The sequence below is a fragment of the Anopheles ziemanni genome, chromosome 2, assembly GCF_943734765.1.
Source record: "Anopheles ziemanni chromosome 2, idAnoZiCoDA_A2_x.2, whole genome shotgun sequence".
In the NCBI taxonomy this organism is placed as follows: Eukaryota; Metazoa; Arthropoda; class Insecta; order Diptera; family Culicidae; genus Anopheles; species Anopheles ziemanni.
The window spans coordinates 56,686,377-56,702,265 of NC_080705.1; the positions used below are offsets into that span (position 1 = coordinate 56,686,377).

The following is a 15,889-nucleotide window of genomic DNA, read 5'->3' on the forward strand; positions in this document are numbered from 1 at the left end:
ATTGATAGTGGAAGTGAAGTGTTCATTTTTTTTGTTATTGCTGTAAAATATTCTGGCCGTCTGTATGTGTGTGTATATGTGAGTGTGCATCTCAAGCCATAAATTTGTGGGATTTTTTAACTGCGTGCCTGTGCTACCAATCAGTGCCATCATTCGACTCAACGACGCAAACCATTTCCCGGTAAGATTGGATTACGTTTAACAAATCTTTTTTGCATCAAACTTTTCATTGTCTTTAGATAATGAATTGATTGGATTTAACGACAAATATTTCATAGATTCACTTTAAAGACATAATAATGTGAATACATTACGTTTAACATAAATTACTGTCACGCTTCAAAGCCATTCATCGAGTCCATAAAGCAAACCCACGCGCAATCCGGAACAATTGTATCAAACGATTTGAGATTCTTTGCCTTGATCCGATTATCAACGGCAGAAGATAAATTAACCATGTCTAGCACGGTTCCTTGTTTTGAAAGACTTTCTTTTACTTTTTCTGTTTTCCGATTGTGTTTCTTTTATGGTTAATCAGGCCGACCATTGGGTTTGATTGTTTAAATTAGCTTATTAAACCTAACCATGTGATTCACAAATAAGCAGCGTTTTTGCGAAGCCGTTCGAACTATTCCGCATCAAAATTGCTTATTCTGGTTGCATAATCGTTGTCATTTTTGTTTAGAGGTGATAACAACTTTTAACAGATACGGATAAGTTGGTCCGAAAATGTGGCGAGTCGGATGAGCATAAACTTGAGCCAACAGGCCCGTTCAAACACCTGACGCAAGATTGTCCGTTTTCAAAACGATGATGAAACGCTGTTTGCGGAATAAAAGTGAATCGGCTTAACCTTTTCGCCTTCGTCTTTAAGCGTCGAGTCTTTCGAACAACGGGGCAGGCCATTTTGCTTTGACTTCGTTGAGCCGTTTGGTGAAGGTCTTTCTCGGTTGCGACCAGGTTAGGTATGTCCGCATCGAAGTCTCGAAACCAACAAACGGCTCGTACGAAGCGATGGAAAAGAAAGAGGTTCCCTCTTAGGCGTCGTCCCCTTTTTCCTTGGTTTTGTTTTGTTCTCCGACGACGTAAGGTCCGCGAGGTCGAAAAAGGTCGGCTTAGGGATGGCTGCACCGGAGGGCGGAGGACACGGGTTTGGGAGGGACATTCGGCTAAAAGGTGCGGTGCTAGAATCGGGAGGAGAATTAACAGGTGTAGCGACCGGTAAATGGACCTGCCGCCCTAATAGGGCCGTGTTCGGAGCCATGAAGGTGAAGTTGAGTTGGGGTCGGAGCGAAGAAAATAAGAGATCACTATCGGCAGGGTAATTCAATAATTTATACGAAATCTTTCGACACGGTTAGCAACGGTGTTCATGGGATTTGAGATGTACAAGAGTAAAGAAATATAAATTCACAGATCATAGATTTGATCAACGAAAAGTAAGAAATGCTCAGCACAAAAGATTTCTCTTGATAAGCTCTCAACGTTAAAGCACCTCATTTCACTAATCAAGAGAAACCATGGATAGTTACTTTTTGAAATTGTTACACGAGTAAGATTAATTTTATGGCTAACCGTTCGTATACCCAGCCTTATAAATTATTATTCGTCAGTCGTCTATTGAAATTGTGCGAATTCTGTTCATGACTCCATTGTTAAAATTGTACACCATTAAGCTTACAATGCCTTCAGTTTTGTTACAGTCTGTGAGATAAATTATATTTTTCCCAATTAATACAGCAGTCGACGGGCCCATTCATGGAATGCAGAAATAAAATTGTCACCGCGAGAAAGGAAAAGTGTACGAGCACCAAACTCACCCCGAGTTGTCCAAATTAGCGGTTAGGGCCAGTTTTTCCCAGCAGTGTCGCTTCTGCTGCTTTCGCTTTTATTTCGCCAACCTCGGTCACGTTCGGGCGGAGTCGAAGATGAGAAAAGGCGCAAAACAAACCACAAATAAAGCAAAACAAAACTGCCTCAAACCAAACCTGCCGCGGTAATAAGATGGAAATGTTTTCCATTAGCGACCACGGTTCCAAGTGATGAGAATCTCGGGTCGGGATTCCGTGGCAATAGAACGTAGGCATCGAAAGGTGCACACATCATCCACGCGGTACGCCTGGCGAACGTGGCCACGGGAAGGGCGGCGGACACTGGGCAGGGCAGCACCCAGGGCCTAACCGATCGTTCGTAGATAAACGCAAACGAAATGAAACGTTCCGCCTTTTGGGGTGTGGAAGAAATATTCCAAAGCGGCACGCGAATTTCACATATTTCTTCCCTGGCCAGCCTCGCGGCCTTCGTTCGTGCATTGGGCGTAACCGGGTGGAAAAAAGGAACGAGAACTCGGCAGAAGTACTGGTTCCCTTGTTGTGGTTCCTTCTTGCTTTGTTGTCTTAGTTGCTGGTGATTTTACCGTCGAAGCAGGAAGGTGGCTAATATTTAGCTTACGAGCCCCTTCATGTTTGTGTTGGCAGAAGGCAGAACGCGTTGGGGCTCGGTGTGGTGAAAGATGTTGTCCTAATCGCAGCATCTCTCTTTCTCCCTCTTGGTTGCCTCGCCCGGGGAAGGAATACCGTTTATGTGTGTTCGAGTTCCTCCGTTGTCCTCACTGTTTGAGATTATCTAATCCACGTCCTGCGCTCCATCGCCGCGCTGTGAACCGGCGGGCGCCTTTATTCGTCGTACTTGGCTGCTGTAGATGATTTTTGGCGCGAATATCCGTGGAACCGTAACGTGTAAACTCGCGACAAGAGTTATGTGTTTTTGCGCCACAATCACGCCTCTGCCGACACAGAGCTGTTTAGGCTGCGGTATATACTTTTGTATGAGCCCTGCGTGGCAGATGAGCGAAAACAAGATGCGGCTGGGATTGCGTGTGTGCCGTTTAACCTCGGACCGCTTCACTTCATACCTCGCAAGCGCAAGGTGATGTAACGGTGCAGTGGCGGAGGTCACCGGCGAATGTGCAATGGTTTTCATAAATAAATAAGAGATAAAAATTATGAAAGAAAAGCCTATCAACTATCGTCAAAATAAATAAAAATTAGGATAAATTGGTATGTCAGATACATTATTCAATTACTTAATTGTTATTTTAATTTTATAAGTTTTATTTATTTCGTTTCGTTTATTTCGTATTGTCAAATATAATGTGCAAAAAATGCGTCAATTGACCTAAAGATACATACTATCAGGGATCAGCTTATGTTTAGCCTTGCTATGTGTTCGTTCTAAGCATGTTAAATCTTTAAAAATTTCATATCCGGGAATGTTGAGCCAAAAAAGTGGGCATTTAGTAATGAATAAATAAACAAACAAATAAACGAAAAAGTTTTAAAAAAACGAAACAAATATTTCAAAATTAATATTTTCAAATAATTTAACCGCTTCAACAATTCACATCCTTTAATTAACTCATGAAACTCCAGTCACTTAACACATGCGAGATTTCTTAAGTAATACAAATGCGTTCCAGGTCCAATGGAACATGACATTTCAGGCAATGGATTTGAACAACATGAGTTTTAAAGGATTAATTTTGTGTGACATAGTCATCAGAACGATTTAAAAGTTCGCAAATTAGGTACCATACAAATTGCGCGTTCCACTCCACTAAACTCCACTGAATGTAAAAATGTGAAAAAATTGTCGGCTTACAATAGAATTACTCCCTTGTATTTGCAAGTAACCCTGATGTGCGAAACATGTTTGTAAAATCAAAGTGCTGGGGTGTAAAAAACATTTTTAAGTTACAAAAAAAAAGCATTACAAAAACTTGTTCACATTGATAAAGAAAAGTAAAATAATTTATCAGAATCGCGCGTTTTTATACGTCCATAGAATCTTTTTTCCAGCTTATTAAGTAATTGAACCTTATCGTTCGAATCGTTATGTTATTTTATAAATCGTTTAGTGTTGATGAATTGTTAATGCGACATCGATCTTCTTTGCTATCGTATTGCTGGTGGGAAACACACAGTTTTGCGATGCTTTTATTACTCGTATAAAACATGCCTAATCGGATCTATCACAACGATGCATACTTTGTAGCATAATGCGGGAGTGTATAAAAGCAACACCAACGACATTCGCTCCATTAGAGCCAGTAAAAACATAGTCATGTAGCAATTTCTCTTCCTCCAACGGGCGCACGGTCGGGCTGGTAGCAAGGGGTGTAATTATGCGTGAAAATCTCGCCAATAAGCCGGTACCATAAGCACCGATTTGCAAACCATTACAACGTCACATCAGCGACAGGAGCGACGCATCTCGCCGCGGGGAATTGCAGCAAACCCAAAGGGCCTTCTTTCCATTTGCGGTCGAGCGCGCCCGGTTCGGGTCGGGGATAAAAGAAAACCGCGGGCAAAAACCAGCACCTAAGCCACACGCAGGCCCGTAGGCAGAACGTATGGCCAAGTCGCGGATGGAAACGGGGAATCTTAGGGGACGAGCGAACGTCGTTGGACGTACATGTTCATGTAAAACACGGGAGACAGCACGGCAACAGCAGCAGTACGAACGGTGGCATGAAGATTGTCCGGCAAGAACAGAAGCCACCCCCCTCTTCTGACTCGATCGTTGTAGCCAAACCCCAACGCAGCCTGTCGGTAGGCTCGTGGATGCGACAAAAAAGATATCAAACCGATACCCACAACCGGTTCTGCGTTAGGGACCTCAGGCGGGATATTGGCTTCGTTTCCGTACGAGCCACGGTTCGCTGCCTTGGACGTTTGTGTTTGCTCGCACATTTTTTAAATGTTGGTTTTTGTTGTTGTGCAGACAGCGGCAGGATTGCGTGCGAGATAAAATTCCACCGACGGCTCGCGGTTTTGGTGCGCTATCGGTGCGTATCGGTGTTAATGAGGGAATTAATTCCGAGCTCCCCATGACGCTCACGCGCTGCCATGATGCGCAAACACGGGAGCAACAGGTCGCTAGCGGTTGGACGCGATTTTGGGAGTAGAACTAGAGCTGATGCTTTGTGGGAGCATTGCTTACCAGGGAAACATTTTAGTGGTCCCACTTCGGGCGTTACCTTGGGTCAACAAGAGAAAACCCCTCCGTTGGACTCGGTTCAGATTGGTTCGAATCCCTTGCCTTGATTCTCCGAGCCAAATGTTCGTCGACCGCGCGGAATGGCGAATGGGTGTCGTGCGGTGGTGCCGCGTGAGCTCAGGTTTCATAATGTCGATTTTCCATAAATTAACATGCACATTAGATACGGCTTTTTATGATTGGCCGGCTCTTGTTGTCGGGTCGATTTATTGGGCTGGCCGTTCGCCCGGATTATCTCTTGCTCTTTCGCACTCCCCATCTTCGTTCCTGTATGGCCTATACTTGGGCTCACTAGTTCCTTGGCATCACCTGCATCTGGAAGAGGATGAAAGTAGATGCTTAACTGCATACCGAATAAAGTAAAGGCATTGGTTACAGTGCTGCCGTTCCGAAAACCCGGCCACAGCCGGACACCTCTGAACTTTATAGAATGCTCAACCTGGCCCACTCGCCGCTTTCCTACCCCAGAAGGGCGGAAACATGCACCCATAGCGTTCCTCACAGTCACGGCAGGAAAACTGCCTGTCTGGAATGCGGGGAAAACCCATTTCGGGCGAACAGCCATAGTTGCGAACCTTCTTAAGTACACGTAGTAAAACAGCAACGAGCGTACATGCAAGAAGCATAAACCTTCCTCCCGCTTGCCTTAAGATCCCATGGTACCAAGGTTTTCAGGGGTGCGCGGACTCACGAGGATGATATGATTAAAAGTATTCACTACGACACGGGTTGCAGATTATGTGCGATCGCGGAAAAGGCAGGCGTTACGAAATGACACCTTCCGCGTTTTAATGGGTCGTAGATAAACGACGAAGTTAAAGGATGGCATGGTGCCAATCTTCGTACCGTTCGAAGTTATAAACACTTTGTATTTTATATGATCATACTGATCACTTTGGGGTTATAGCAACTTGAGAAAGTTCTTTTGTAGAAATATAGCTCAATGTTACGATACTTTTATTTACAATCTGCTGATAAATAGCGTGAGACGTTCCAATAAAGAAAGATCTAATTGTGTCTACATATTTGTTGATGAACCAGAATAAATAATTAAAAGATAAAAGAGATAATAATAAAAAACATTTCGCGATAGAGAATGTATTAATGGGGCAACAGATAAGTCAAAAAATTTGTCTTAACGTTTGAAAAAAAGGTTTTTTAAACGAAAACAATTATTTGCAAGATTTACAGTTTTTAGCAAAATACATTTGGTTAGCCAGGTGTTAGTTTCGATAGTTGAATGTGATATGAAGATAATGTTTGTTATAAAACATTCAGTGACGTAAAGAAATTTTGTAACTTCCTAGTAAAACGGCGAGAATAAAAGTTTTGTAAGATTTTTTAATTGTTTTCCGCTCTTATAAAATTGTACGGAAGGAATAGCTATGATACGATTTGTGTAGAAATGGAAATTATCGAACACTCGAATATAAAAGGTTCTATAATAAACTATATTTCATATTTCATAATATTAAAGATAAATTAAATTACCTTCTCCAACTGTATTTTCACAAACAAACAGTATTCTCGCCAGAAGGTCTGCAGCTCGGTGTGTATTTTGGGAAAAGCCGAAGCACAATCCGGCGACGCAACGTTAAAGCCTGTTAAAGCGTGGAAATGTCGTGATAGAAAAATTATTGCCCGTAAACAAACCAGGGAGGGCTCAGGGCTCGAACAGGTTGGATTGTATCGCGCGGGGACGATAAAACACACCGACATTGTAGATACAAACTAATTTCTTTATCAAACCAAGCTGGGGGTAAGATTAACGGAGGTACGGCAATGTCGATGTTGAATTGCAGAGAAATATTTTTAGAGACACCTTAAAACACCTAGGTTATCAAACGGCTGGTAAGAGATGGTGCCAGCGAGGGTGTATTATTTTGAAATAAATTTAGACGTTTGCATCTAATTGAAGAATTTTGACCCAAGATTTAATGATAATTAGATGCACGTGCATTGCACTTCAAGCCATACAACGGTAGAGCTAAACGGCTCAGGAATGATAAATTGCTCGGCACAACTTGCAACCGACAAAACGAGATTCAAATTGAAAGATAATGGGACACGTAGGGACAATTAATGCAGCGGAACACCAACCGGCTTGTTGGCGAAATGTGTTCCACTTATCCTCGGCATAAACCAACAGTGCGGGACTGTTAATCGAGGGAGTCTTGAGTGAGCAAGTTGTACACCCAGGACCGATGGCCTGAAGGAGACCGACGTCTAGTCCTAAACTAGTCTACCGAACGGTGCGATACTGCTGTTTTTGATGAACCTACCAGACCGGGTTCGGTTCGACCGGGTTGTTCTTTCTGCTGATGGCGAGAAAGAACCGGGCCTGGGTGTGATGGACACATTAATGAGCGTGTTCCAAAAGCTCGGCCAGCCCACCCGTTGGGGCAAGGTATTCGATGGTGTCTCCGGTTCTACCTGGGGCTGCCAACGACAGGTGAAAATCACGTCCCAACCGGTGCATCAATTTGCATCCATTGGCCACACTGGGTTCGTAGCCGGTCGAAGAGCGAGCGTCGATGGTCCGTCCTCCGATACCGATAGCTTCATCTCGTCTCCTCGCCATATTTTCGGCATGTGGCGCACCGGAGCGAGGAGAAGTGTGTGATGCAAAAACGTGATTGCACAAACGCCGAGACTGCTTATGCTGTGGAATGACGCTTTCCGGCCGCCCGGTGATATTAAATTCAAATTTACCGAGCTCATTGAATTGTAGGCCGAAGCCCTGTGAGTATTTCCTCTTCCGTCCGCAGCACCGTACGGTTGGTCCTCGTCCAATAATGGGAAATCTTTGCCTGTACGGAGCATAGGTTGAGCTTATCTTTCTCATTCCGGGTCGTAGCACCGATTCACCGAGAGTCTGCCGGGTCGAGCCTTCGATAATGGAATTCAATTAAACGCCATCCGTAAACGCTCCCCCCGCTCTCCGTCACTCCACCAAAGACATATCCACCGTGACCACCGTGGAAAGGTGTGCGACCTTTGACCCCGATCGCGCTCCAATACGGACCGGAGAAGTTGATAGGTCCTAATCGGCAGACGAACTTGCTTTTTTACCCAACAAATCTTCCCATTAGCGTTTGCCAATGGGAGGATAAAGATGCGATCTAAGGCTGGCTCGCCCCGGGATGTCGGAACCACGTCTAGACGGAGCTGTGGTTCCAGGTCGTTCGTGGTGGTGGATTGATGAAATTATCGTCTCGGGCGCAGGCAGGACCGCCAACAGATGCAAACAGTGCCATCCCGATGGGGACGGATGCTGTTTTAGGGTTAATTAGTGATTGTGCGATCTATGAATAATTGAACGCCGACACGCACCGGATTGAAGATTATGACGACGATAATGAGGATGTTAGCATGATGTTTGTAATTTCCCTGCGAACATTTCTGCGCAAAGGGAAAAGCATAGCTCGAGTAAAGGAAAACAGAATCTACCATTGTGTGGGGAAGTGGCGAAGCTTGCCACATCTATCTTGCGACTCGCGGTGGGAAAGTGGGGGCCCCGTATGGTTTTTCACATTGTTATCTTTTCGCCGAGGTGCCTTTGGTCAGCCGGGGAAAAAACGAAAGTCTCACGAGAGTGTAATTGTTAGACGTGTTTTCTGGCACGACCTCCAGGTATCGCCACTGTGGGTTTTCCAATTGCTGCCTGCGGTTCCATCGGTTTGTCGTCAGGGTTACGAAGTCGTCACGCTGACATCGTTCGTCAAAGTTGGGTTCGCATTGGGACATCATGAGAAGCAGGCAAATGGGGCGGTTAGGAGAAAAGCATGTCAGTTACTAACAAAAAACCTGGGTAGTAAGATTGTATCATTTATTCCAGTTTAATGAGATTTTTTTAATATTGTAAGTACGAATCGCGTTCATTGCGCGTTGTTGGAGAAGTCATTAGACAAAATTGTTTATATGGTTGATTATTTTAATTGGATGGAATTTTAACGCAATTCGTTACTACTCATTATGAAACCCGTTTAATACTATGTTTGTCTATCACATACGTTTATTTAGGAAATTTAAGGTAGAGTTATTTAGAAAGTTTAAAACTTGCATCCAAAATATGTATATGTTGGATGCTAATTCGGTAACATTGTGCTTTGCTGCATAAGTTAAAGAAGTAGCGAATTCCGTAGTGACTACATTTTGTAATTAAAGTTCAACTAAAATTCAAGGAATTTAAAAGGGAAAGTGTAGCAAGATGTCTCGGTGACATTCATCAAGTACCTTGAATACTGAACAGATTTGGTTTCATAGTCTTTGTATTCTAGAGATTATAGATTATGGTTGTGGAGACAAAACATCCTCATCCAGAAAAAATATAACTGCTGTAAATGTTAGACAAAACACATAAGATTTACAATCTTACTCAGAATGGCACTTTCCCAACAAAATATACAAAAGTTTAAACCTATTCTATTATAAATTAATTCTATTTTAAATATTTTTGTTATAAGTTAGAAGCAGATTTTATTACATTTATTGGCATAATCTACCTTGCTGTTACCGTTGCAGACACTCAAAAAATATCGAGTGTCGATTAAATAATTATTCCCCCCAATTTTAAATGACGCGGGGCAAAAGTGCTCTTCGTTTAATTAACAATTTGGGAGTAATAAGTTCGTTTTTCGTGTCATTTATTTCGCATTTTTTTTAGTAGAAGACGGGATAGTACATTGATCTGTAAAATTTTCGAATATTTCGTTTAATGGATTGCGAGAAATTAAAGTTTTTCGCTTAAGAGGTGCAACTTTTATTGTACTACCTTAGTTCATCGAGGATATTTTAAATCTGATTTTTTGTTTCTTGAATGGTAATTTGAGTATGGTACAATGGAATAAAATTAGTTTCTCATAGTAAGTAACTAATGCACCTTGTAAATTTATAGAACCTTATTATCGAACCTCCTTATTGTATAGGTTGATGCTGAAACTGTTTTTATTGCTCACCATGCTCGATTTATGTCTTGCCCTTCGTATAAACTCATCGATCAACTACCCGGCATGATATATTCTGATGAGCGTTTTTAGACCTGGGTTAATGTCCGCACGCTCATAAACAGGCACATGAAATCTTTGCTAGTTAACCAAGCACCGCCACCAAGCGGTAATTTCGATCGTGATTCCAGAGTGTACCGACATCGATTGGAAAATATCGTCGATCCCAGCCGACCAACCGCTGCTGAACCATTTCGATGACAACTTTCTAAAAGTGGAAATAGTTTATGAAGGTTATTATGGTATAAACGTGCGCGTAATTATCACCAGGCAAGGGCGAAACACCGGGTTGGAGGGGCTCTGTTCGGAGTGGAAGATTATCGTTTCGCTTCATCGATTCCCGCTGCTTCAACATCAATTAGCTACAGAGCGGGTGCCACGGAGTGCGTCGCTCTCAAATGACGCATCGCCAACATTATCCGCACGATCGGCGTGAATCAGACACTTTACAGCCAGCATCGGCTGGGTTTTAGGTGCTTATCGAAGGTCGTCAATCGCGGCAGGAATGGAGCCTTTGAGTGTAAACAGGGATCGTGAGCAATGTCGAAAAAGGTCTGGCCAAAAAAAACTGTAATATGGCACAGGGAAGGAAAATAAATGAATAAACTATGGTCAGATCAGATTGCCGATTGGTATCTTCGTAATCGTAGCTATTTTCTTGTACTCGATCTCAATTCAACAAAATTGTACCTGTGCGGGTGGTTTCAGGTTTGCAACCTGCGTTGGCGAAAGGTCGACAACGAGGTTTATCAGAGGCATCAGCTATCGATATTCGTATCTGAAAGTTACGCTTTGCTTTCAAGGAATAACTTGCGACATGTTTTATCGAGCCATCAGTGTATGCCATACCCTTGGAGATACTCTGAAGGTGTAGCGATTTGTAAAATCCATCGATTATCATCGTAATGGAAAGGGCACCTGCGATGGAGTAAATGTCTTGCAATGGTTTGTCGATGATGGTTTCTAACGCTTATGTTTTGTGTTTTTTTTTCAGTTGCTACAGCTGACGGAACCTCAGGTGCATCCCGAACGACAGGTACACCGGAGACCGGTCCGGACGCATCGGTGCCAACAGCGTCGAACAACGTTGGTGGTTCCGTAGCGGTTGTTGCGGCGGCCATCGCTGCCGACCGACGTCGCCGTCGACAGCAGCTTGGTGGACGTAATCTACCATCGCTGCCGGTTTTGCCACCGAGATCTCGTGGTCCGATAAGGGCACCGGAACCACCGCCACCGTACTGGGCGCACTACGCACACAGACCGGTTCCAGCGGCTCCGGCGGCACCAACAATCGCTAGGATTGGTAGCGCTGTTTCAGCTGGTGGTGGTGGTGGTGGTGGAGTTGATTGTTCTGCTGCTGCTGCTCCTAGGCACAACTCTGCCTCGGCCACCGATGATAGTGACACCAGCAATGACATACCCCGCATCCATCGTGGTAGATCAACGTCCGACGAGAGCTCTTCGATTGGAGGAGCTGCAGGGCGCAGCGGCGCTACAGGATTCCACGCTGCTCAACAACACGAGCCTAATGCGACTGATGCACAGCACCGCTACAACCTTCGGAATCAACAGCGCCAACGAATTAAGGAGCATCTGTTAAGTAAGTCCTTATCCAAACTCTTCGAGGAAAAGATCCCTCATGCCCATAGATATCCAATGTTTATGTTCTTCTTGCCTTTTCCCAGGTCAAGATGCGTTTTGTCCAGATTTGGTGCGAAACTGTAAAAATATTGTCAACGGCTCACCAGCACGTCAATCATCGCCCGTACCGGGTGGAGAGTACGCTGAAGTTGGCGAACTAAGCCGTAGCCTAGCGGCGGTTGCCATTAACGTTGGTGCGTCGACGTCGGCAGGACGATCTGCTACCACGATTGGCGCGGGAAACGGTGGCGACAAGGGGAAAACTTCCATCCTTCAACCACTAACATCTGACGACTCTGGTCCCAGTGCTAGCGACGTACCGGTGACTATGGGGCAAAACTTGAGTATTCGTAGACCAAAGATTTCACTGACATGGGTACTTCGGGAGCAATCGCGCGAAGGTTCAACGACAGCAGGGTCCGTCTCGAGCCAACAACAATCGCAACAAGCGTTACAACATCCCACAGTTGTATCGAGTACGACAGGAAAGGCCACTCCGATCAAGGGCCCTACAGCTGACAAAACGAACCAAAGCACACCGCGTGTAAGCCCCACAGAGCAGCAGGTGCTTGGACCTACAGCAGCCGTAGTTGGACCGTCGAGTGGTAGCGTCCAACCGGTTGCAGTCTCAAATGGCGTTCACAACCACCATCATCATCATGTGATCGTGCGGAAGAAATCGAGAACACGTAGCAAGGAGCGATTGTTTAGCGAAAAGTACGTTAGCGATAACAACCTCTCGGAGTACCACAGTGACAAGTTGCGTGGCCTTGCTAACGATGACACGACGGTACCCTCCATTGTGGGGTCCTCGGCACCGGTGCCAACGACGGCGGGTGCGAGTGTCGGATCCAATCTGTATCGTAAAAGCAACCGCAAAAATAGCGAACGGCTGAAGAAGAAGGAACGACTGTTGCTGTACCCTACCGGGTTGACGGTGGACGCAAACGGGCACCATAATAACAACAACAGTCAACACGCGATCAACCTCAACAAGGAACCAGCCTACGGCGAAGGTTTGAAGGAGAAGCTAGCGGTTGCGCTTAAGAACACCTGCTCGGAGCCGTCGCTCTACACGACGGTCTCGGAACCATCCGCATCCACCAAGCATCGGCATCATCGGCATCACCATCGGCGACGGCGAGAACGGTACCGTTCCCAGCGTTTCGGGTACGAGATTAACAACGTCGACGAGTTCCTGTCGAAGTGTTCCCTGTCGTCGCCCGGTAACATTCCTGTGGTGCTATCTTCCGCGGCCACGCTCTATCAGACGCGCCCCGGTAGTTACCAGATCGAGATACCGCTGCCCCTCGGGATGGTGGTGAACGCGGTGTTCAAGAACCAAAACTGGCTGTACGTACAGACACCCCATGCGGAGGAGGGCTACGTAGCGTACGACACGTGTCTCCCACTCGGTATACTGCCTTCAAACCAAAGGTAGGCGAGCCATTAGGTTTTGTCTTTTGATTTTCAATTTAACATCGTTTCGGATTGCGTTACAGATCAACATCCAGCTCGAAACCTACGCCGTGCTGGGAGTCGAACAAGGATGTCTTCCCGAAACCGTGCGGCAATCTGACCGACAGTGAGAAGGAGATCCAGCAGCTGCGAGGTGGCACCCGATCCGAAGGACGGCGCACACCTCGTCTAAAACGGAGTAGTGCAAATAGCCGCAGTGCGGCGTCCATTACTGCTTGTAACAGTGAGCGCGATTTGGACTCGCTGTACCTCCGCACGGTTGCATCAAATCAGCCGAAATCCACCGACGGTCAGACACAGTATGCCCAGTTGAAGCTCACCACCAAGGTGCTTGGATCGGTCGCCCCATCGGTAAAGTCCGAGAAGGCACTAGCGATCGAGCAGCTGGAGAAACTGATCTGTTCCGGCAGCGGAGACTATGTGCATCTGCTGAAGCAGCGGCAACAGCATCTTCTCGCGAAACAACAACACTATCTGGTTCAGCTTCGCCAACAACAGCAACTACAGCAGCAGCAGCAACAGGCATGCAAGATCGAACATGGTTCCCACGGCAACCAGATTATCAGTGGCAGCAACCATTTACGAATCTCTCTCGGTGGCACTGTAGGCATGACGAGTGTGCCAAACGGCCCGGTTACCGTTTGCACGTCAGCTGCGGCCGTCCGACAAACGCTGCTGGCCATCACGGACAACTACTGCTCGGAAGCGGTGTCGGTGCACAAGGGGGATGTGGTTACGCTGCTTGCCTGCAAGGAGTATCAAGAGAAGGGACTGAAAAACTACAAACAGTGGTTCTTTGTGCGCACACGTGACGGCCACGAGGGCTACATTCCAGCTGAAGCGGCTGGCCATGGGTTTCTCTAAAGGGAATCCGCGCCCGTGGCTTAATAGTACATGCATCGGTGTAGTCGCCTATAGGTAGCTTAAGCGTTACTGTTTAACCAAATGATATTTAAAATAAATAAAAACCAAGTATTCGGCAAGTAAATTAAATATTTAAGATTCTTCTTCTTCTTCTTCTTCTTGGCGTAAACGACCTCTTGGTCATGCCTGCCCGTTAAGGGCTTACGAGACTTGTTTCCCTGTTGTACGTACGTGGATAGTCAGTCCTCTCGTACAGGGGAGGGTCCGGTCTCGTTTGGGATTCGAACCCACGCCGTCGAGGTGGTGAGCCCCGGCGCTCATGGGCCGATTTTCTAACCGGCGCTACCGCTCGGCTGTCGCGGACCCCCCCGACCGGATTTAAGATTAATAAAGGAAAAAATATGGGTTTAGACCAGTGATATAGTGTAAATTCGACAAAAAACCGGATGTCTTCCGAATTACTCCACCAATATCGGAAGCGGCTCCGTAAGGTAGGTGCAATACTCCGAGCTCGGAACCGTCCGGAGCCATCCGGAAACGTCCGGAGCCGCTAGTCGGCAGCCGGAGCCGTCGGAGCCCTTGGAGCGGTCGGAGCCGACCAGAGCCGTCCGGAGCCGTCCGGAGCCGCCCGGAGCCGGAGCCGTCCGGAGCCGTCGGAGCCGTCCAAAACCGTCCACCGTTACGTGCTACACGTCGCGTAGCAAAAGACACTTTTTCCTTTCGAATCCAGGAGATCTATGCAATCCATTGCATATATTTCCATGTCGTAATTAAATATACTGAGCTTTTCTGTAGCTTTTGCTATATTGATAACGCAATAATAGAAAGCATTCCAGTTATTTTCTTTTTTGTTGATTTCCTCTACGTCGAAACCACAATGTTCAATTAATCGTTTTGTTAATATGAACCAACCCTCCAGGGTAACGATTTGCAAAAGATTTCGACCTGTGGCATGATCTTTGTAGTTGAGATCTCCACTATTTTTCATACAATCGCAAATGGTCTTTGCAGACTTTACATCAATCAAACTATTTTCCTCAATATATTGTAATTTTTCATGTGCATTTAAAGTTGAATTTTGTAACATGCCCATTAAAACAGAGATACGCCCGTCGATGGGAAGATTTGCCGTCAAGAGACATTCTCGTTTGAACATTTCTTTAGCAATTTCTACATTGTTTCTATTTGCATAGTAGAAGACGGACTTACCGTTCGTATCTAGCTGATTGAAACAATTCTGTGCATCATTTCGAACAAAATACTCGAAAATATTATACTTTTCAGCACTTTTTTTTTCTATTGCTTACGCAATAGAAGAAAGCATTCCAGTTGTTCTCTTTATGGTTGATTTTCTCTACATCGAAACCAAAACGATCAATCAAACATTTCGTCAATGTTATCCAACCTTCCATAATGGCAATATGTAAAATATTTCGACCTGTTGTTGTTCTTTGTAGTTCAGATGTCCAGTTGTTTTCATATAATCACAAATGATCTTAACCGATTTTTCGTCAATCAAATCAAATTCCCCAAAATATTGTAACTTTTCAAGTGCGTTTAATGTTGAATATTGTAACGTACCTTTAAAAACAGAAGATCGCTTTTCGATAGGTAGTGTTTCCGCTAGTGTACATTCTAGTTTCAAAATCTCATCAGCAATTTCTCTGTTATACATAGTCGCGTAGATAAAGACACTCTTACCCTTCGAATCTAGTTGATCGAAACAACTGGTGGAATTCATTTCCAATAGGTATGCGAAGATTTTTTTCTTCTCATTCGATTCTGATGTTTTCTCTGACACGCAATAGAACAATGCGTTCCAGCCGGTTTCGTCTTTATTA

The 15,889-nt window shown here is 45.1% G+C and overlaps 1 protein-coding gene across 1 annotated transcript in view; it reads left to right on the top strand.

Moving 5' to 3' along the window:
* Window positions 1–14,048, top strand: part of LOC131281653 (uncharacterized) — a 32,977-nt gene extending 18,929 nt beyond the window's left edge. Inside the window, exons 2-4 of the mRNA XM_058310999.1 lie at window positions 11,059–11,664; window positions 11,750–13,142; window positions 13,208–14,048. Coding sequence (XP_058166982.1) covers window positions 11,059–11,664; window positions 11,750–13,142; window positions 13,208–14,048 — 2,840 coding nt within the window. The remainder of the gene's footprint in view (window positions 1–11,058; window positions 11,665–11,749; window positions 13,143–13,207) is intronic.
* Window positions 14,049–15,889: the final 1,841 nt, after the last annotated feature.